At 37.3% G+C, this 24,050-nt stretch overlaps 1 protein-coding gene across 5 annotated transcripts in view; it reads left to right on the top strand.

Moving 5' to 3' along the window:
* The first annotated feature begins 265 nt into the window (after positions 1–265).
* Positions 266–24,050, top strand: part of tsga10 (testis specific 10) — a 136,277-nt gene continuing 112,492 nt past the window's right edge. For 3 of the 5 annotated variants that reach the window (XM_062977262.1, XM_062977261.1, XM_062977260.1), the window contains exons 1-12: positions 266–499; positions 7,282–7,401; positions 7,957–8,172; positions 8,390–8,455; positions 10,297–10,488; positions 13,064–13,219; positions 13,773–13,946; positions 14,078–14,155; positions 15,716–15,867; positions 16,347–16,462; positions 19,743–19,897; positions 22,485–22,540. In XM_062977262.1, coding sequence (XP_062833332.1) covers positions 281–499; positions 7,282–7,401; positions 7,957–8,172; positions 8,390–8,455; positions 10,297–10,488; positions 13,064–13,219; positions 13,773–13,946; positions 14,078–14,155; positions 15,716–15,867; positions 16,347–16,462; positions 19,743–19,897; positions 22,485–22,540 — 1,700 coding nt within the window. In that variant the 5' untranslated portion in view covers positions 266–280. Of the gene's footprint in view, positions 500–648; positions 955–3,309; positions 3,368–7,281; positions 7,402–7,956; positions 8,173–8,389; positions 8,456–10,296; positions 10,489–13,063; positions 13,220–13,772; positions 13,947–14,077; positions 14,156–15,715; positions 15,868–16,346; positions 16,463–19,742; positions 19,898–22,484; positions 22,541–24,050 lie in introns of those variants that run through there. The other 2 variants (XM_062977264.1, XM_062977263.1) reach the window with 2 other exon arrangements.

Here is a 24,050-nt window from a genome sequence, read left to right as displayed (position 1 = left end):
TTCTCCCACCCTGGACATGATTCCACAGATATATAAACAGCACATGCCTAGTTTCCAACAGACCTCTTAACCTTTGAGGATGCTTGCCATAGATGTAGGCGAAACGTCAGGAGAGAATGCTTCTGGAACATGGCCGTACAGCCCGGAAAACTCATAGCAACCCAGTGATTCCGGCCATGAAAACCTTCGACAACAAACTCTATCCAACTTCAAAAGCGAGCAATAGACGGCTCCGGCCGGCTCTCTCTATGATCATCCTTCTGGGCTTCCAAGGGTTCCAATGGAACTTCGGTGGGGCGGGGAGAGAGAGCGCGCGCGTCGGCCTCGAGGAGCGCGTGCCTCCGCTCATTCTCCGAGGGACGTTCCAGCGGAAGCCACGGTTGGAGAGGCGAGCGAGCGGGGGGCGGGGGCGCGCGCCCTCCCGCCAGTAAAGGGGAGGAGGAGCAGGGGGGCGGGGCCGAAAGAGGAGGAGCCCCACTTGCCCTCTTTCGGCTCACAGGTAATTCATTACCAGAGCCGGAGGAGGGGGAGGAGGGCGCGAGGCGTTGCGCGGTTGCTAAGGAGACGCGGAGGAAGCGGGTCCGGAGAAGCAAGAAGGGGGCGTGATTAAAGCGGGGGGCGGGGCGTTCATTGAAGCCCAAACCCCGCCCCTTTTTCGCACAGGGGGTGGGGGCGGTCACGTGGCTCCGAGGTGCGCTTCTTAGGGTTGCTGCTTCCCGCCCAGGCGCGGCGGTTGAGGAAGATGAGAGAGGAAGGATTATCGTCTTTAAACAGTTTCCATCTGGCTTGGAGGGAAGGGGGAGGGAAAAGAGAAGGAGCGGGTCAGGCTGAGGAGGAAGGGTAGAGTGAGTGGCAGAAAGGAAAGAAGGCTGGCAGGACAGTGTTTCTGGAGCCGCCATGACCTCCAGAAGATGCCCTGGGCGCAGGAGGAAAAAAACAGAATTTCAGCCCAAGGTACCTCCATATGGCCAAGAACATTAAGAACCTCGGAGTTGGGTCGCTGTGGGTTTTCCAGAAGCATTCCCTCCTGACGTTTCTCCCACATCAATGGCAGGCATCCTCAGAGGTTGTGAGGTCTGTTGGAAACTAGGCCAGTGAGGTTTATATATCTGTGGAATGTCCAAGGTGGGAGAAAGAACTCTTGTCTTCTTGAGGCAAGTGTGAATGTTGCAATTGGCCACCTTGATTAGTATCGATTGGCCTTTCAGCTTCAAAGCTTGGCTGCTTCCTGCTGGGGGAATCCTTTGTTGGGAGGTGTTAGCTGGTCCTGATTGTTTATGTCTGGAATTTGTGTTCTTTATTTACTGTCATGATTTTAGAGTTTTTTAATATTGTTAGCCAGATTGTTCATTTCCATGTTTTCCTCCTTTCTGTTGAAATTGTCCACATGCTTGTTGATTTCAGTGGCTTGTCTGTGTAGCCTGACATGGTGGTTGTTACAGTGATCCAGTGTTTCTGTGTTCTCAAATACTAAGTGGTGTCCAGGTTGGTCCATCAAGTGCTCTGCTATGGCTGACTTATCTGGTTAAATCAGTCTGCAGTGCCTTTCATGTTCCTTGATTCGTGTTTGGGCAGTGCTGGTCCCTATGTAGACTTGTCTACAGCTCCATGGTACAGGGTAGACTCGTGCAGAGGTGAGAGGATCCTTCTTGTCCTTTGCTGAACGAAGCATTCGTTGGATTTTCTTAGTGGGTCTGTAGATAGTTTGTAGGTTGTGTTTCATCATCAGCTTCCCTATGCAGTCAGTAATTCCCTTGATGTATGGCAAGAACACTTTTCCTCTGGGTGGAGCTTTATCTTTATTCCTGTTGCTTGTTCTTGGTTTTGCAGCTCTTTTGATGTTTGTGGTAGCGTATCCATTGGCCTGTAGAGAAGTAAGCAGCCAGACTTTGAAGCTGAAAGGTTATTCAGTGCTAATCAACGTGCCCAATTACAACATTCACACCTGCCTCAAACTGACAAGAATTCTTTTTCCCACCCTGAACATTTCACACTTGCCTAGTTTTCAACATGCCTCACAACCTCTGAGGATGCCTGCCGTAGATGCAGGCGAAACGTCAGGAAATAATGCTTCTGAAACATGGCCATACAGCAGAAAACTCACAGCAATCCAGCGATTTCAGCCATGAAAGTCTTTGGCAACTCTCAGTCATTCTTGTTTAATTGATTTGAAGAGATATGTATTTGCAATCCCTAAAATCACATTGTGAGTAGTAACAGCAATCCCCCCTTCTGTGAACGGAGATGAGGGAAGAAGATAATAAGGATAATAGTGTAGGAAACTTAGCAAATGTTTCTTCCCTTTCCTTTCAGATTCTTTTTCAAGATCTATATTCTTGAGAAGATAGTGAGTCATTGGTATCTGTTGGGGTTTTGTTCCATGATGCCTGTATCCATAGATACTCAAGCCCCATTGTACACAGTGATGTAGTAGAACAGTATCGCTTATATAAAATGGCAAAATCAAAGTTTAATTTTGGGATTTGAGGTTGCAGGGGTGGGTAGGGAAGGGAGATATTTTAAAGTTGTGGATGGTTGAATCCGTGGATACTGAATCTGTTGACACAGAAGAGTAAATATTTTACTGGGTTGATAACATTATTCTGTGATTGCTTAGCCGTTGAATTCTCGGTCAAAACAAACGCTACTGCCATGGTGATTGACAACCATATATTCTGCCCAACAAAAAGTAAACTATACATGGATCACGTAGCACTCTTGACAAATACTTTTCATGTTTGCAGACAATTTGATCCAAAAAGTCAGTTTTATTCAATAAAATGAGTAGATGCCTTTAAAAACTAATATCTTTACCTAGAAATAATTCCCTTTGAATCTCCTTCTACATCAGTTCTGAAGAGATAGTAATAGACTTGCACAGTTAATTTATTAAACTAATGTCATCAAACGAACCCAGTAAATAAGGGTGTAAGGGGCCTATGTAAACAAAACAACTCCATTATGTACTTAAATATCCCCTTAAGAGGATAAAGCTTTGGTTTATCAAAGCCATTTGTACACTCTTCCATGGAAAAGGATGGGAGCAATTTAATGCTTAAGATTTCATTGTATCCTGAGTACTTGTATTTCTACATATTGATATTTATATGTTCATATAGATATTTCCAGTTATTTACAAGGTTGATGTTTGAAGTTCTTGGTGAGCAGATAGATAAACAGAAAAAGTTTGTTATCTGTAATAGAACCAGGTATAAATGCATTAATGGAAAAGTATGCCATTTCCTTGTTTTATTTTAAATGTGAATGTGAAAAATAGTCCCCTATTTTATTCTTTACATACCCTTACAGAGCAATTCTAAATTGGAGATGGAGTATCATGAATTTCCACAGCAGAGTTTTCAAAGAGGTAGTTGTGTTAGTCTGTTTAAGTATAAAAAGAGGGAAAATGCCTCGTTGTGCCATTAAGATACTACATCTATGTCCAATTAAGCTTTTGTGGACTATTATCCACTGCTTCAAATGTGTAGCAGAACAATGTCTGCTTAAATCCACATCAGAAGAACTATTCCTACCCTGTTTCCCCTAAAATAAAACCCCCGGAAAATAAGACCTAGTAGAGGTTTTGCTGAATTGCTAAATATAAGGCCTCCCCCGAAAGTAAGACCTAGCAAAGTTTTTGTTTGGAAGCATGCCCGCCAAACAAAACACCAGAACATGCAGGATCGATTAATGTACGTACCATAGAGTGTTGTACATGGAAATATTGGTAGTAACAAGAAATTCTGAATAGGATTCACAGTTTGTCTGGTTATGCTGGTTTGTGATGACAACTACTGTACGGTACATAATAAATGTTCATTTTTTTTGTTCAATAATAAATGTGAATTCTTCTTCATGGAAAACTAAGACATCCCCTGAAAATAAGACCTAGCGCATCTTTGGGAGCAAAAATTAATATAAGACACTGTCTTATTTTCGGGGAAACATGGTACCCAGTCTTTCTATTGATGTCAAGTGCTGATTTGGTTCCTTTTTGCCCCAAACAGTGGTTGCATTTTCCATCAATAGGAGGAAAATAACTACAGGTGCATATGCGCTGTAGAATTAATGTAGTTTGACTCCTCTTTAATTGCCATGATTGAATGCTATGGAATCCTGAGAGTTGTAGTTTTACAACAGTGTCCTTAGCATTCTCTTCCCAAGTGTCTCACTAAACTAAAACTCCCAATTAAAGGGGGTCAAACTGCATTCATTCTAGAATGTCTATGCACCCTATGCCAACTTCAGAGGTGCAAACCGTGGACATGTCAGAGGAATTAGTGTAGTTTTGATCCTGGCAGATCCAAAGCTGTCTCTCACATCTCTATCTTTTGGTTGTTGCTGTTGATAGGGCAGCAAACATTAATATTTTCCATGCATGGAGCTTTCTGTAAGCATACCAGGGAGGGGGCCTCAGAAATGGGGGTATTTCCCTGCTGCATTGACATGTCAGCTGCATCCAAAACCCAATATTCACTCAACCAATACCCAGCATGGGTTTATGTTGATCCATCTCAGGGTTGAGTTACTTCCATATAAGCCTGCATACGATTTGGCTGCCTGTATAGGTTCTATCTTAACACACCTCTATTTTGTCTTTTAAAAAACCATAGATTAATGATAAGCTAGTGCCTGGTAACTTTTTCCAGTAAGATTTGTATATTATTTATCCTGTTCAGAGTAATCCCAAACATATACAGTAGAGTCTCACTTATCCAACACTCGCTTATCCAACGTTCTGGATTATCCAACACATTTTTGTAGTCAATGTTTCCAATACATTGTGATATTTTGGTGTTAAATTCATAAACACAGTAATTACTACATAGCATTACTGCATATTGAACTACTTTTTCTGTCAAATTTGTTGTATAACATGATGTTTTGGTGCTTAATTTGTAAAATCATAACCTAATTTGATGTTTAATAGGCTTTTCCTTAATCCCTCATTATCCAACATATTCACTTATCCAACATTCTGCCAGCCCGTTTATGTTGGATAAGTGAGACTCTACTGTATAAAGAAAAGGCCTTAATGCACACAATGAAACTTACTTTGAGTTATAGAAGCAAAGTAGGCATACTGACGCTAGAATCCCAATTAAAGGACAGCCATTGGAGGTACCACCAAAAAGATGCTGGAAAGTACACAATTGCAATATTTTTATACCTGTAGCTATTTCTGCATCTATGTCTATTCACATGCACATACACACACAAGAGGAAGCACTGGGTTGCTGTTAGTTTCCAGATTCATTTACTTGGAAAGCTAATTTTTCAGATTGATACAGTTTATTTTTCCATAATTATTTAAATGCTTTGATGTATTGAATTGTTTTCCTATTATAAATAATGTTTTTACTTGGAGAGGAGGGGGAGAGGAAATAACAATACTGTAGAACATGCAGTCATTTTCACCATAGTCATGAATATTGATTTTAAATGCCCAGAAATTCAGAGTTAAAACATCCCTAATACGTCGATGTCCATCCACTGCTTGAAAATGTCAATTGAGGGAGACTCCTCTATCCCATAGGTATTTGACTGATTATCAAACTGCTCTTACCATATAGATAAGTGGTTCTCAACTTGTGGGTCTCCAGGTGTTTTGGTCTACAACTTTTAGAAATCCCAGCCAGTTTCAACTCTTAGGATTTCTGAGAGTTGAAAGCCAAAACATCTGGGGACCCACAGGTTGAGAACCACTGATATAGATATTCTTCCTAATATTCAGCTACAATCATATAGTCTATAATTTAAGGCCACTGGATCCAGTTCTGTCTTGTGGAGGAACAAGCAAATTTTTGTCTTTTTTGGTATGATATCTCTTCAATTATTTGAAGGTGTTATAATTTCCTTCTTTGATCTCACCTCCCCCCCAAGCCAAACACAAACAGTTCATTCAACCTTTCCTTGTAAAACTTGTTATCTCCTCTACTGAAATTCTATTTTAAAATCTAATGAACAAAACTGGACACAGTCCTCCAGATTAACTAATGACAGTTGAAGTGGCACTCACTTCCTGTATTTTGAAAATGGTACAGAAGTAGCAATCCACCTCACTCAGAATGCCCCTTCTATCATGTAGCTCTACTGTACTGGGGGAAATAGGGCTGTAGCCAAAACAATATATATTCAGGGGGTGGGGGTTAAAACCTTTTAAGTGAATCACGAAGAGTAATTCCATAGCACAAAATAATTTAAATTAGTTGGTTCATTCTATATTTTTATATACTTAATTAAATCAAAATTCTATTTTAGGTACAAAGTTTCAAGTTTTAAAATAACTGAAAATGACTTAATTGGTAATTTATAGTTACAAAAGAATATTACAATGTCTGTTGGAAACACTTGAAAACTGTTGGTACACTTCAACAGAAATCGGGCTCCGTTGATAAACTTCAGAGGACCCTCAACAGTGCAAGTCCACTTAGTCTTGCTTGCCCCATTGTGCTTCTTATGTATGTTTTCAAACATTTCAGAGTTGAAAACGATCTTTCATTTTTAGCTGTTGACACTGAAACAAATTTCAAGAATTAAAAATAGGCAGAGGGGTGTCTAAAAACATTTCTTTCAAAGACATGTGTAGCTTTCTCCACACTTTCCCCCAACATTTATAAAAATATTGACAGAACCCAGTGGCACATAGCTCTAAACTTTTCCCCATTTTGATGAGGATCAACTGATGGCCACTCTTTGAGTCTGTCTTCTAACCAGCTATGAATATATGTAATTGTAATGCTCATTTAAATCAGGGGTGGGCACCTATTATAGGGTTGGGGCTAATTTGCATCCCCAGTGGGCTACACAATTTTATTTGGTTAAAACTGGAACTAACATTTCACTTTCAAACTGTTTTTGTGGTGAGTTTGACTGTTTTTCATCGGTCCAAAATATTCTTTTTTTTTCAAACCTTGGGAGGCATCAAGAGTTGCAAAAAAGGGGGTAGAGTGGGCTAAGTATTCCTTACCCTGATTTAATCTTTGTTCTGTGAGTTGGATTTAGCATTTAAGTAAACTTGCCTAAACTTTTATCTGAAACACATTTTCAGATAAATGTTTGATCTTTTTTATTATGCTGACATTGAATGTTTGCCAATTTTCTATTGTAAACCGCCTTGAGTCCCCTCGTAGAGATAGGGCGGTATAGAAATAAAGTTTATTATTATTATTTTCAGGATAATCTGTTCTGGCACAATTAAGCAATCGGTTAAGATGCATCTTTCCTTTAAATGTAAGAATAAATATAAAACAGGACTGAAATTTTTGCTTGCTTCCCCAGAGAGTGACAACAAGAGAAGAGCTTGTGTTAAGAGAGCCATTTTCTGAAAGTGAGAGATCTTTAAAATCAGAAGACAGCTCGATCAGGAAAGACAAACTCATCCAAAAACTGCAATCAGAGGTTCTGTCATGTTTTTGCTGTTTTGGTTATCTTGGCCTTACTATATAATAAACATAGTGTGATACTCTTGACATACAGTATGGCTTCTTTTTCATAAAACCTCAATTTAAACTTGATTTACACAAGTATCCCCACAGAGTGTTCTGACTGGGGCTGGACTGGAGAATCGTTGGACCATAACTTTCATTAGCCTAGTTGTCACAACCCATGATTTTTGGCCACATGGATTTTTGGCTCCCATAATAATGGGAGGTATTTTTGGCCACATGGAGACTACAGAATTTGCAAGGGACCACCTTGACGAATGTGATCTAAAGAACAAAAACTGGCATACTATTAGGATGTGTATAGTATATGGCTCTTATCAACCCCCAGTTCTTGCAAGGGGTTACTTATATTTTCAACACTGATTAATCCACTTAATTTACTCATGTTTGATTTCTCTTGCAATAGACTTGACCCTAGCCATGTTTTACGGAATCTTTATTGTTGTTCTGTGTAGACTTTCAAGAGGTAGGAGAAGTGAAATAACTTTCTTCTTTTTGAACCCTCCAGATTGAATATCTGAAAACAAAAAATCTTGACTTGGAAAAGCATGTTAAGCAACTGCTTGATAGTAGCGTGGAAGCAACGACTCAGGTGGATGATTTGGCTTCTAAGAATGAATATCTGCACAAAGAACTTGCTCATGTGGACAAAGTAGCAGAACGGCTGGAAAAAGAGAAAGAATTTGCATTGGAAAGTGCTGACCAGGAAGTTTCAGAAGCTAAGGTTTGTAAATCGGTGGACAAAATGTTTTGTTTCGGTTTTTTTGCATATACTCTTCCGCCTTCCCCCCAATTTGTTTTGTGGCTGAATAAGCTGTAATTGAAGGCAAAGCTTGTGATAACAAGACATGCTAATATTGATTGATACACACAAATCCTATGTAAAATGTTTGCAAATTTTTTTTATTACATGCAAATATTTATTTCTGTTTTAATTTTAGTCTCAGATTAAATGTCAACAAAATACTATACGGAAGTTGGAACATACAATCAGCCTCCTTAGAACTGTAAGTTATTTGCATTTTTTTCACTGATAAAAACACAGGTCATTTGTAATTGCAAAATAAATTTTTAAATTAGTACTGATGCTTTTACCTGTGGGATTAAATAACAAAGTTGTGGGGTTCAGAACATATTTTGATGAGTATTTCCGGAGTTTTTAATGTGATTTCCTCCTGTATAATGCCTATAACAATGGAAGAGGATCTTATTTCATTTCCTATTGTTCAGAAAAGTGGATTTTGTTAACATTGCATAAATATTTTATGGATTCTCTTGTCATATATGTGACTTCCTGTTATGTTGTATGTTATTTTTGATATTATATGTTTAGTATGATATTGTAATTAACTCTTTATACATTTACAAGTTTCTATTCATATTTTATATAAATATATTTTCATTTCTCTGTATTGACATTGACCATGAATACCATATTGTTGATATTTGTTGCATATTTATTTTGTTTATGTTATGTTTTTGTGTGGTCTTTTGGACTTGTGATTGAGACCTTACTCATTTGATGTTCATTTTTCTTTCATGTATGTTTCTTATAGATGTTTTCTAAAACATGTTGGGAGTAGGTGATGAAATAGGATAACCTTCTTTGTTCATTTCTCCATTTTCATGAATGTACACTAAGGGATTCTGGAAGCTGCTGTTGTTTACCTTGGCTGTTTTAAGCTGACACACATAGTTACAGAAGGATTGGCTAGACTGCTATCCCATTCTTTCCCAGCTTATGTATTATTTACTGTAAACATACTGCAAACACCAAAAGGCTGTAGTCCTCCAGTCCTCCTTTGCTTCCTTCTAATGCTGATGATGCTAAAAACCCTCTGACTAGATAAAGTGGGGATGATGGGTATATAAAAAAACTTCTTTTTCAAAGGCTTTGTGAAGTGTTCCTATATGTGTTCTGTCAAGCCACTGCATGCAAATTTCTTTGAGTATCTTATAAAGTTGTTTGGAAGTCAAAACTTCACATAATTTGTCCTGATAAAATGTGAAGTATTTTGTTTTGAAATCTTTGCTGCTTTGAGGCAAATTTCCTTCAGTGGATATTAGGCAGAGGGGAAGATCTGAGATCCTGGCCAGAGTTATATACAATTGCCTATAACAGTATTCTTGGTCCAACAAGTCATGTTTGTCTGCTTGCTTTCTCTTCCTCTCCACACATTCCTCCTGTCTTGTATTCCTAGCTTTACACAAGGTATTTTGATTTGTGTAATTAACGTTTAATGTCCTTATTGAAAGCAAAGTGTGAACTAGAATTTCCAACCAGAATAATATAACTGTTTGAAATACTGAAGTCTGTGTGGAGTGCCATTATTTCCTAGATCAGACATTACAAGAAACACTGCTTTAAGAAACCAAGAAGGCTCACATTAAGTGGAACATATGAGGAGAGGGAGTAGGGGGAATAGCATACAGGCAGTCCCCGAGTTACAAACATTAGACTTACAAATGGCTCATAGTTAAGAACGGGGTGAGACAACAGCACGTGAGAGGAAATCTACCCCTCAGAAGAAACATGTACTCCTGAAAGAGTTATCATGGGGGGAAAGTGTCTCCACTGGAGCTTTCTAACCAATCCTTGTTTCCACAACAAGCCATTTTTTTCAAAATCCAATTATCACAGGGACAGAAACCGAGGGGAAATCTTCTAAACAGGGACAGAGACAGCAAAACAAACACCACAGGGGTGTTAATCCTTTCCTATGCTATCCAACTTTTGCAGAGTCCAAACTCTGGTTTTAGGTTATCTAAAATAGAGTGTTTTATTTTGAAGAAAATGTTTATCTGTTCAGAAGTTGTAATAGTGCTTCTTCATGTTGGTTCTTGAAAGGTTATCTTGAACACTGGAAAATCACAAGAGAGTTCTCCCTCAAAGCATACAAATTGTATTAAGACAGTAGAAGAAGAACAAGATCATTATAAAACTGAAGCTGAACATTTGAAGAAAATGCTCCGGAGCACATCTTTAAGTCCTAAACGCAAGTCCTTTTGTTCTGCTTCAAATATTTCCTCCCCCGTTCAGGTATTTTTTCCCCCAAATTCTTGAAAGATATTGTTTATGCACTTACATAAAGCTGTTTCTTTGATCACTTACTGCTTCAGCCGGTGGTTCTACACTGGGCATCCTCAAACTGCATCCCTACAGCTGTTTGGGACTCCAGCTTCCAGAAGTCCTAGCCAGCTTGTTCAGTGGTCAGCAACCTGTGTCTTTTTAAAACATGGTTTAAGGCTGCATTAGGGAGAGCATAGGATCCTTGGGGTTTGCAAAAAAGGTGATCTTTCTCTTTCAAGCAGATACTAAACATGAAATAAACGTGGAGCTGATGAAAAAGAAATCTCCCTGGAAGCAAACAGATAATATCAGTTTTTATGGACTCCGCCCCCTTTTATATTATTAAAATCCCTTATGCTTTTCCTAAATATCATTTCTGCCTTTATTCTAAATCATGTCCAACCAGGGAAGCTTCAGTATAGGTTGCTATTAATGCAAAAAAAATGAATTTTCTGATTAAAAACATTAAGAATAAAATATGGAGTTAGTTTGCTTATTGTTTTTGTTTCATATATATATATATATATATATATATATATATATATATATATATTATATAAGACTAGAGGAGATAGATTGAGCTGATATCTTGGACAATATCTGTCTGTGCTATGTAGCTGCCACAGAGCTGATTCCTCCCCCACAGTATAAAGGGTCAGTGTAGATGTGCCCACAAAATATGTATGCCTCCAAAAAAGAGGAGAGTGAGGGGAAGGACCTTTAGTTTCAAGCAGTGTTTATCACTCTTGGCCTGCCAGAAGTTTTGGATGTCAGGTCCCAGTGTACTTCCCCACTTGCATGCTGGCTGGAACATCTGGAAGTTGAAGTCCAAAACATCCAGAAGACCTCAGGGTGAGAATCACAGGTTTATAGCAAAAACTTATAGTTGAAGATGTACTAGCCAAAGCAAGAAAATTCAGACCATAGATATCCCCCCCCATACACATGTTAATTCAAAACCTGACCACATTAATAGAACCTTCCTATACCTTTGCTTCTACCCAAGCATACCCTATACTGCAGCAGAATCCCACGAGCCACTTTACTCCCTGCGCAACGCATCATTAGGTGTGTTTTTTTTTCTGTGTCAGGAACAACCTGAGTCGCTTCTGGTGTGAGAGAATTGGCCGTCTGCAAGGACGTTGCCCAGGGGACGCCCGGATGTGTTTGATGTTTTTACAATCCTTGTGGGAGGCTTCTCTCATGTCCCCACATGGATCTGGAGTTGATAGAGGGAGCTCATTCGCGCTCTCCCGCGTAGGATTCGAACCTGGCAGCCTTCAGGTCAGCAACCCAACCTTCAAGTCACAAGGCTTTAACCCACTACGCCACCAGGGGCTCCATTAGGTGTGTGGAAGAACTGAAATGAAATCAGTCTTTTGACAGTGTCATTGTTTACAAACAGCAGATTTGATTCATTTTTGTAGGAAGGATGATGTCGGAGTTGGAAAAACAATAGTTTTTCACCTCACCTCATAGTGGTCACTAGGGTAAAAAACGCAGGTTTCAGAAAGTGGCAGGATCAAAAGACAGAACTGCTGCACGAGAGAATACTAACTATAATAAGTTTTTCAAAAAAGGGGAAAATGGAAGCTCATTATCAACTTTAATTATATAACCATCAAATCATGTCTGCAGATTGCTAAACTGAAGTAGAGACGATTTAAGCAGTCTTAATGTGTAATCATGTATGCATATATCATTGTCATTTATTTATATAATGCTATCAGTGTAAATGACACTCTAAAAGTAAAACAAGCAAAACAATGAATTCTGATAAAGGCACACAATCTAAAATCTATGTATATATACATATACACAGAAAAGACAAGAATAAAATATATATCTATATATAGTGCAATTGTGAAATAAATTCTCCAGATAAATTTAAATAACGTAACATAATGTAGTGTGTGAGGAAAGAATTGTGGCCTAGTACATCCAATATGCAGTTAGCTTTTTCCATTAACTGATATCTGCTTGTAGCATTCTGACTAGCAAACTTGGTTTTGAATTAATGGTTAGATAGTTCTGTTAATTGAAAGTATCTGAACTAGAAGATAGTTTGTCTTTTACATCTTTAGGACACCTGGTGGTTAGAGCAGTTTGGCAGTGGAATATGCTGCTTTCAAGTGTGCTGGTGTCTCCTTCCTTGGAGGTTTTTAAGTAGAGGCTGGATGGTCATCTGTCAGGAGTGCTTTGATTGTGTCTTCCTGCATAGCAGAAGAGAATTGACACTCTAATTGGACTGGATGGCCCTTGGGGTTTCTTCCAAATCTAAGATTGTACATACCCAAGTTGTTACCTCAAGATACTGTATTTAAACAATTGTTTAGACTTGTTTTGATATAATAAAACATGTGATAAAATAATCTAACAATACACTTCACTATGGATTGATGTTTGAGTACTATGAATGGAATATATGGTCTTCATGGAGAATTTGAAATCAAATCAGACTGTTACAGTTCTGAATTGTGATAAAATATTTTGTTAATCTAAAACACTGGAAAATGAGGTCAGTTTCTCTTCATCAAACATTTAGAGAAATCGTTCTGATCCAGAATTTCAGCACATCTTGAAAGACTGTGAAGAATATAAGGCTATGCTAGAAAAATATGAACGCCACGTTGCAGAAATTCAGGGTAACATCAAGGTTCTCACAGCAGAAAGAGACAAAGTGCTCTACCTTTATGGCGAGGTAATATTTCTATTTGTGTGGAATATTTTTATAAAAACGATATCTGATAAAATATCTTTTATTGCTTTGAAGCTGTTTGATAATCTTGATAGATGGTTGTTTTGTCCACAACTTGTTTTTGGTTTTTTTTATAATGACATTGTCAAAATACTCTTAATTTTTAACCACTGTAATGTTTACGTTGGTAATTTATTCGACATAGGAAGTAATGTTCATTCATCATTTCTGAAATTATGATTTTGAGTGCATAATTTGGGAGAATTGGAGGCTATTTTTGTAATTTAAGCTGCTTTTTAAAAAAAATTGAAATGACAGGAACTACTTGTTGGTAACAATTAAAGAAAGAAGTCATTTTTCTAATAGTTTGCAACAAATAACACCAGTAATGAAACTTTCTTAAAGTTATGTGTAATATACGAGAAGAACTTTTCTTTTTTTAGATTGCATTTTAAGATCTGACTTCAAGGTTTATAGTTAACAAGTACCAAGAGTCAACAATTATTTGTTTCACAATAGAGAAATATATGTTCCAAATATTCATTTTAAATAATAGGCACAGGAAGAAATAAGTCAACTGCGAAGAGAAGCAATCAGAATCCCGAAAGCTTCTAAAACTGCAATGACTACCCAGGCTATTTTAAGACGAGTGGAAACAGAAAGGGATACAGCTATTTCTGATTTCCGAAGGATGGCCACAGAACGTGATAGCTTAAGAGAGAGGTTAAAGGTTTGACTTTTTAATACAAACTCATTTGTATAAGATATTCTGGAACAGAAGACAATGCATCTTATCTGTTCAGTATCATTACTACTGAAAAGTATATTTTTTTAAAAAACATTTTATTTTATTTAATATAGATTGCCCAGGACACAGCATTTAATGAGAAGGCTCACCTAGAACAGAGAATTGAGGAGTTGCAGTTAAATGTGCAGAGTGTAAGGAAAACTATCTCTTGAAATATATTGCTTGAAGGGCGGAATATAAATACTGTAAATAAATAAATAAATAAATAAATTCACATTACACATGGGTAAAACCCTCACACTGTAAACCAAAACAGTTTAGAACAGTATATGTTTGTGATCTGTGATTAGGCAGGTGTTTTGTATTAGTGATCTGAATATGCCTGAAAATCTAATGTGGTAAGAATGTACTTGGGTGGTTTTGATTTGGGGATCCTTAGCGGTCATGCCTTACTTATAGCTGTTCCATCCACAGAGAGAAAGCAAGAGAAGCGAGTTAGTTCACCAGAGAAGAGAAGGTTGCGGATGTTTCTAGCAATCAGGAATCTGCTAGCTCATTCACTGAGCCTTCTGTTCTTTTATTAAACCCTAAGTTAACCACTGTCATTCACAATTTAAAAGAGTCCAAGCCATCATATGCCACCAAAATCTTAGTGTGTTTTCTGACTGAGTTTGACCTTTCCTAGATTTTTATCTGGCAACATGACACAGTGCTGGTTTATGTTAAAATATCTGCATGAGAGAATGAGAAATATATTGTAGTCTTCCATCTTTTTACCCTCTAGGCTTGTCTCATGCACCTTGAGACAAGCCTAGAGGGTATATACCTGTCATTAGGCCACTGAGATAGACTGGGATTGGTGCTGGTATACCATCCATTTTGTATCCTGGAGGAGTCCATGACAATAGATGGGTTAATTCAATAGTTGTGCTGCCACTGCTTTTGGAATTCCAGCTCATAACCTTGGTATCAAACATAGAATTATCTCAATTTGTCATTGGGACTACATTTGAAACTGGACATCCCCCCTTAATTTGGTCTGTGCTCTGAGCAGTGAGAAGAGAGGCAACAACCTGTCATGGGCTGGATATACAGTGCTACATGATTAAATCAAAATCTATATTATATGATAAGTGTACACCCATATAATGCAGTTCATTGCAGTCTCCACTGACCATATAATGTAGTCCCAGGGGTCAGACTATTTCCACATGTGGTTTGGTATACCAGGAAATTGTGGACAAGGAAACTAGATGAGGTCTAGAGTACAAATGGCATAAGAAAGTGAAGATAGTTGAATAGGTTTTATAGCACATTCATTTAGCAAAACTGAAAGGCAATATTAATATTTTGAAATGGGTAGTAAAAGGTAAAGATTTCTCCTTGATATTAAGTCTAGTCAAGTCTGACTCTGGGGGTTGGTGCTCTTCTCCATTTCTAAGCTGAAGCACTGGTATTGTCCGTAGATGCCTCCTAGGTCATGTGGCTGGCATGATTGCATGGAACACCGTTACCTTCCCGCCAAAGCTGTACCTATTGATCTATTCACATTTGCAAGTTTTCAAACTGCTAGGTTGGCAGAAGATGGGAGGCCCACCCCGTCCTGCAGATTTGAACTGCTGACCTTCCAGTCAGCAAGTTCTGCAGCTTAGCAGTTTAGCCCACTGCGCCACCGTGGCCCCTGAAATAGGTAGATAGTACATAACATTGCCTTTCCACAGTTCTTAATTATTGTCACTTTAATACCTCAGCTTGATCAAGAACGATTAGAACAGATATCAAAGATGTCTTTGATGAAGGAGACTATCGAGTCTGTGGAAATGGAGATGAAAATATTGGCAAGAAGAGCAATGGATTTTGAAAGTGAGCTAAACAGACAAAAAGCAGCAAATGTTTCCTTGAGGTAAATAAAATATATGCTGAATCAAACATTTGCATTAATGTGTCAATTGACTAAAGCTGTTGTGAGAGCAAGATACAAACTTCATAATCATCCTTTTTGATTGCTATTTTAAATGCCCGGAACATCGGCAACTGCACTATGCAATTGTATTTATTGACAAGAAAATAAGATTATCTAGTGTGGTGAATTATATTTTGTTTAATGTTTTGTTGACTAGTTCTCTTTAGTCAAGTTGACTGTGAGTTCTCATTTCTCAAACAAGCTGTAAGATTAGAAGTATTGGTTGTACTTTAATAATTATACTTTAATGTCTCTTCTTAAGCAATTTGTACTTTATTTTTTCCTGAACTGTTAAATCATGTGCTCAGAAGAATAGAATTACCAATTATAAGCTGGTTTGCATCCATCACCACGGCCTTTTTAGCACTGTTATAAAGTTTGTGTGCATTTAAATTGCCTTTATTGTTTGCTAATTTTAGCAAATTGAATGAAAAAACAGAGCATAGCCTTTCAGAGGCTCAATGCCACCTTTCGAAGAAAAAGTACGAACTGCAACTAATTCAAGAGAAAATTATGTGTCTAGATGAAAAAATTGGTGAGTTAATATGGTATTTTAGTAAAACATGTTTTTGTTTAAACTTTGATAAACCTTTTATAACAGTTCCCCATTTGTTCTTCATTTCCTTAATCAAAAATACAAGAAACAGTAAACTATTGGGTTTCTAATCGTGATATGATTGAGCTAGAACTTCTTGTATACTAAATGTGATAGTAGTATGAGATGCATAATTTATTTCTTCCTCATTTTAGCCAATAACACACACATACCACGAATAATCTAAAATTAAAGTCTACAAAAGACTTATTATATGAGCAGTATGTGAAGTGTTTATGGTACCGTGTTTCCCTGAAAATAAGACAGTGTCTTATATTAATTTTTGCTCCCAAAGATGCGCTAGGTCTTATTTTCAGGGAATGGCTTATTTTTCCATGAAGAAGAATTCACATTTATTGTTGAACAAAAAAATAAACATTTATTATATACTGTTCAGTAGTTGTCATCACAAACCAGCATAACCAGACAAACTGAATCCTATCAATAATTTCTTGTTACTGCCATTATTTCCATGTACAACACTCTATGGTATGTATCTTTACCGATCCTGCATGCTGTGGTGTTCTGTTCAGCGGGCATGCTTCCAAACAAAAACTTTGCTAGGTCTTACTTTCAGGAGAGGCCTTATATTTAGCAATTCAGCAAAACTTCTACTAGGTCTTATTTTCTGGGGATGTCTTATTTTAGGGGAAACAGAGTAGTATCTTCAAGTTCTTAGCAGTCAGTGTGCAATTTAATATTGGCACTTTCATCTAGAAAAGTAAGTGAAACTGCAGCTGTATTTAACTGATCTTAAATTTGTAAAGTTGCCAGCCCACAGAATATCACACTAATCCATTATTCAAGAGCTTGATGAAACCTGCAAGTACTTTTAAGTTATAGCTGCTAGGCTGTAACTTCTTCCAATCTATGCATTGCCTCTCTTTGTCCATGCCTCCTCTTTTTATTTTTACAGTCTATGAGTTCAAAATCTGTGAGACTAGGGCTTCACAATTAATTACTTTGCCAAATTGACAAGCTTTTAAACAACTAAACGTATTAATAAAAAAATAAAGATGCATTTTCAATTACATGTCTTGCCCTGTTTTATGTATTCTGCAATGGGTGTGTCATTTTGGTTGCCAAACCTTGCTTAGGGTGGGGATTTAAAGAACCTGACTGTTTTGCAAAATTGATAATGTCAATTAATAAAAAAGTAAATATGCATTTTGCAGTTATAAACCTTTCCCTGTTTTATCTGTTCTGCAAGGAGGATCTTCTCTTTTAAATTTTTAAAATGTTTTATTAAATTTTCAGTAAATGCAACCTAAATCCTCCTGATTAAAAATAACAAACAAAAACACAGGCACTAGATTAAAGCAAACAAGAGAGTAGTAAAATAATTCACTACTTCTCCCTCCCCATAGCTATCACCTATCTTTGTATTCTCTCCCTTTAATATATATAAATACATACAAACACTAAAAAACACACTTCACTATCATTTCTTCGTTTGGAGCTGATGATGATGATGATGATGATGATAATACACTTTATTTATAATTCTTGATCAAACTATTGTCCTACTTGTATAAATTCCTTTTTTGGAGCAATATTTAAGATTTGTCAGGATTCTGTAACTACATATTTAAGGTCCTGTTTAATTCTGATTTCAGTTTGAAGAAGTTCTTTCTTAAATTTCAATAATATTTTCAAAAACGATAGTATTATAAAGGGTTATGCACAATCTTGCTATCCACTAACAGAGAGCATAAATTAATTGCTTGTCAAAATTGGCTTAGTTCTTATTTTTGCACTGGAATGTGGACTGGTTTCTCCCACTTCTTCATTTTGTTGTGATTATAGTCTTTATAGTCTTGAGAATTTCATATTTATCTTAGCTTTGGCATTGTTTTACAAAATGTTGTACAATAATGAACAAAAGTTCTTAAGCTTGTGGTTCTATCTTCTCCAATTAGTACAAGGAATAAAGGCTAGTCTGATTTCCAATAAAACGGAAGAATTTATCACTTAACTAAAAAGCTTATTCATAAATCTTCTAGTTCAATTTAGACAGATTTATTTTGCAAAGTAAAAAACCTAGCTTTAAATTGAGGATATTCACAATATTCACTTTTCTTTTCATTGATTTATTTTGCCAATAAAAGGATAATTTAAAAACATCTAAAGACATATTTGTTCTGACAGGCCTACCTAGATCGTTTTAAACATGAATTTTAAACATGTGTCCTTTGTTTAATCTTCATTTTGTGTATTTTAATACATATTTTATATAAATACATTTTAATATGTATCTTTTATAGAAATACATTTTAATAAGTATATTAGTGGTATTTTAACAATGTTTGTGTTTTAATTACAGTAGAGTCTCGCTTATCCAACCTTCACTTATCCAACATTTTGGATTATCCAACACAGTCTTCCTTTTAGTAGTCACTGTTTTTGTAGTCAATGTTTTTAATACATTGTGATGTTTTGGTGCTAAATTCGTAAATACAGTAATTATTGCATAATGTTACCTTGTGTTGAGCTGCTTTTTTGTCAGTCTGTTGTAAAACATGATGTTTTGGTGCTTCATTTGTAAAATCATAATGTAATGTGATGCTTAATAAGCTTTTCCTTAATCCCTCCTTATTATCCAACATTTTCACTTTTCCAATGTTCTGCCAGCCCATTTATGTTGGATAAGCGAGACTCTACTGTATTCTGAAACCCGCCTCGAGCCACAAGGAGAGGCGGGTAAGAAATAACATCATTATTATTATCATTATTATCATTATTATTATTGAGATAATTCACCTTGAAAGCTGGGGCACATTTCACAGAGAAGCTAAAATGACAACCTGAACCATTTGTCTCTCTTGTTGCTCCCTCATGGGTACAGGAATCGCTAAAACAAATATTGGCTAAAACAAATATTCAATATATAATTATTGAATAATTATTTACCTTCTATGTCTAGAAGGAATCTTCTGCATGTTAAAATTAAGTAACAATGGAGTCATCAATAGCTTTACTGGATCACAGTAGTGGTTTCAGAATATCTTTCAAATACAGCTTAATGTAGAATGCAGTGCACATTACAACAATTTTGAACAGAAGTCTGCAGCTTTACCAAAGATTATATTCCAAATCAGAAAGTAGATTGAAATCTTGGTTGCATATGCATAACATATCAGATTTACTTGATGACAACATATATGACAATAGAAAATTTGCAATGGATTAATAATAAATGAGACTATAATGCTGTTTCCAGAAAAACTTTCGAAAGAAAACCTTGCTCAACATGAAGATATGTGTACACTCAATGAAACAATAACTGAACTGGAATCAGAAAAAGAATCTTTACAAGACCTTCTGGAAGAAAAATCAGAGAAAATTGCCACCCTTGAAGAAAGCTTGACTGTTAAAGTAGGTTTTTAGATCTAAACACTTATGTAGTTAAGATTAATAGATTTTAGGAGCTGTTATGTGAATTTCTCAAAAAGTAAGTTTAATCCTTAGTATATTAGCTTCTGAAACAATATATCCATTCAAATAAAAACTACTATTTTAACTAGCTTAAATGCCATGCATTTAGTAGGCTGCTTGTGCTGAATAAGTTGTTGCTATGTGCCTTCAGGTTGTTTATTGGCTACCCTAAGCAACGCGATCATGCTTTTTTTGGCAAGATTTGTTCAGAATGGGTTTCCTTTTGGCTCCCTCTGAGGCTTAGAAAGTGTGAATTGCCCAATATCACTCCATTTCTATGGCTATTCAAACTCTGGTCTCCCAAGTCTTTACAGACTTACTGTGCAAGTTCTGTTTGATTTACAGATATACTTCATTGTATCTTTTAAGAAAACAAGCAAATCAGTGACATCCCTAAAATTAGGGATCCAATGAAATGCTTGTCTAGATGATATTTTAGACTTCAAAATGTTATCTGAAAAGTACAGTTCTAAAGTTATTGATTCATATCCTTTCATGCGTCACAATCAGATATGATTATGCTTTACAACAGGGGTGGGAAACAAGCAGACCTACAGTTTTGGTTGGAAGGTAACTCGCAGCATCCTTCACGATTGACCACACTGGCTAGGGGTGTTGGGATTTGATGTCAATAGCATTTGGGCAACCTACACCACAGTAGGCAACCTGCACTCACAGTCTTTTTGTACATACCCTCACTGGAATGCTGCCATGCCAAAACCAGAAAGCAACCCTGTGTTTTCACTAGGTAATATAAGCATGGGGGTTGCTGTTCCACTAAGAAACAAGAAATTTCCCAGCATCATGTTTCCCATCACAAATGTGATGAATTTGTGACAGCAGCAAAAATGGTTATGATGGTTCATTGATGAAACTGATTACAGTGAAGTCGATTGAGACAAACACAGCCCCATCTCAAGGGAAATTTACCAATCTAGTTTTTGAAATACTCAACATATGGATAAAAATATAAATCTTAGCATGTTGGCTCGGAAGCAAGGAAAATTTTGGTTACCTTTACAACCTACTTTGAAATGTATATGTTTGGATGTGTGTTTTAATTATTTGAAGGTATGCTCAGGTTTAGGGTACAACTCTTCACTTATCAAGTTCTTGTGCACTCCAGCTAGGCGTCTTGACTTGTTCATACTACTCTTTTGTCAAGTATTTTTACATCCCTATTAAAGGATATAAGAAAGTGTGTCCTATTGAGTCAAAATAAAGACTTTTCTTTGCATGAAGGGTGTGGAAAGTTAAGGAGGGAGCCAAAGGCTTATTCATACAAGAGGATAGTAGTTTACTAAACTAGTGTGCTCTCTGCTACAGCATGATCCAGACTGTTCCACGGGACCAGTCAGTTAAACTCAGTAATTTTAGAACAGGATGTGGAAGCATCGTGGATTACTGTTACGCACTTTACATGGGACTGCCTCTGAAGAGTGCTTGGAAACTTCAGCAGGTCCAAAGAGGTGCAGCCAGGTTGCTAACTTGGGCTGGCTGCAGGGAGCGGACAACCTCCCCCCCCCCCCCCCCCCCCGGTTGCATTAGTTCCACTGGTTACCGGTCTGTTACCAGGCCCAATTCAAAGTGCTGGCTATGAACTTTAAGGTGCTAGTTGATTCAGGTCCAGATTGTTTGGCTGACTGCATCCCCTTGTACGAACCTGCCTGGGCCTGAGATCTTCAGGAGAGCCCTTATCTCGGTCCCGCCTCCATAGCAAGCTTAGTTGGTGGGAATGAGAGAGAGGGCCTTCCTTCTCAGTGGCTGCCCCTCAACTCTGGAACTCCCTTCTTCCCAGGAAAGCCAGAATAGCCCCCTCCCTGTTGACCTTCCAGCAGCAGGCTAAAACCTTTTTATTCAGGCAGGCTTTTAAATAAGAAGATTTTTAAGATCATGTCAGGGGCTTTATATGCTTTTATGGATTTAATCTGAATGGTTTTTAACACTAATGTTTAATGCAGTTTTAATATTTGTATATTTGTACATTTTAAATTGTATGCTGATGTTTTATGTTGAGACGCTTTGGTTCCCTGCGGATTAATAATAATAATAATAATAATCATCATCATCATCATCATAACTTCTCAGGAATTTTTTCCCTTAATTCTGCACCAGGTCCCCGCCCACACAAGCAGAGTTTCTGGTCCCTGTCAGGGACCACGTAGGAGGACCAAGTGTTCTGCTAGGTTTGAAAGCCAAAATAAAATATGATATTTCCCTTGTACATGCACACATTTTAGAGTAACCACAGTTCTAATCCAAACAAAAGAACTGATCTTTATTTACCTTGCTTTATTTACCTGATATAAATTTGTATAGAAATGTACTATCGAGGTAGTGGTAAAAACTATACAGTACAATACTTTGTATGTTTACTCAGAATGTTTAATAGGATTGCTAGTTTAATCTTACAAATTTTATAAAAAGAACAAAATTATATTTTTCAGAATTATTAATTTCTTTTTACTAACACAGAAAGAGATGCATGTTTGTTTGATTGATTGTTTTTAATTTATTTGTGTTCAAGGAAAAGACCATTTCAGATTTGAAGTGCATACTTTCTGATATGGAACATTCATCAACGTAAGTCTCAGATTAATTTTCTTATTTTAAAATTAACTTTTTAATTAGCTCAATGTATTATAGTAGAGTTTTATTCTATGAATTAATCTATTATTCTATTACTGCAATGCGCTCTACGTGGGGCTGCCTTTGAAGACGGCTCGGAAACTACAACTAGTACAGCGATCGGCAGCCAGGTTTCTAACTGGGGCAGATTACAGGGCGCGCTCAACGCCGCTGTTTAAAGAGCTCCACTGGCTGCCATTTATTTTCCGAGCCCAATTCAAGGTGCAGGTTATCACCTACAAAGCCCTTAACGGTTTGGGACCCACCTACCTTCGAGACCGCATTTCCCCCTATGAACCCGCACGACCTCTTCGCTCGTCGGGGGAAGCCCTCCTCTCGCTTCCACCAACTTCGCAGTTGCGGTTGGTGGGGACGAGGGAGAGGGCCTTCTCCGCCGTGGCCCCCCGGCTGTGGAACTCGCTCCCCAGGGAGATTAGGCAGGCCCCTACCCTACTTTCCTTCAGGAAGAGCCTGAAAACTTGGCTATTCCCGAAGGCCTTCATTGACTGATCCTTGTGGGATCATGTTATTTAACTATTAAGCAGTAGACCCTCTGGATTGTTTTTAGGATTCATTCAGCACTTTAAGTATTACACCTGCTGTATAATTATCCCTCCCTGATAACTTGATATTGCTTTGCACCTTGGCCTGGATCTTTTGACCCAAATCGGGATTTTAATATTATTGTGTATATTGACTTTTATGACTGTTTTTAATCATGTTGAAGTTTTACTGCTCGGTTTAATGTTTTATCTGATTTGTGCTGTCGTGTCTGGGCATGGCCCCATGTAAGCTGCCCTGAGACCCTCCGGGGAGATGGGGCGGGATATAAGAATAAAATTATTATTATTATTATTATTATTATTATTATTATTATTATTATTATTATTATTATTCAGTCATTGTCTGTTACTTATTTTAAAATCTCCATGATTATTATAAAATATGTCAATACTATTGGGTTGTTTGAAAATGATCAAAAGTATTAATTGTTAACATCAATTCCGGCTATTTGTGATATGTTTGCTTTTACACTTACTAAATTTATTTTAAACAGTACAGGCAGTCCCCAAGTTACAAACAAAATAGGTTCTGTAGGTTTGTTCTTAAGTTGAACTTGTTTGTAACTCGGAACAGGTATATTCTTTAAGTATAACTCCAGTCAAAAATATGTATTTTTTAGCTTTGGATAGCATAGGGAAGGGTTAATACCTCTGTGGAGTTTGTTTTGTTGTCAGTGTCCCGTTTAGGGTTTAGATTTCACCTCACTTTCTGTCCCTGCAATAATTGGATTTTGAAAAAATGGCTTGTTATGGAAGCAAGGATTGGTGAAAAAGCTCAGGTGAGACACTTTTTCCCCATGATGACTCTTCCAGGAGTGAATTTCCCTTCCAAGGGGTAGATTTCTCTCACTTCCTGTTGTCTCGCCCCTGTTCTTAACTATGAGTTGTCTGTAAGTCTGATA

The sequence above is a fragment of the Anolis carolinensis genome, chromosome 3 (assembly GCF_035594765.1).
Source record: "Anolis carolinensis isolate JA03-04 chromosome 3, rAnoCar3.1.pri, whole genome shotgun sequence".
NCBI classification, from domain to species: Eukaryota; Metazoa; Chordata; class Lepidosauria; order Squamata; family Dactyloidae; genus Anolis; species Anolis carolinensis.
Note: the sequence above shows the minus strand (reverse complement) of the source record. Positions and strands in the feature narration are given on the sequence as shown.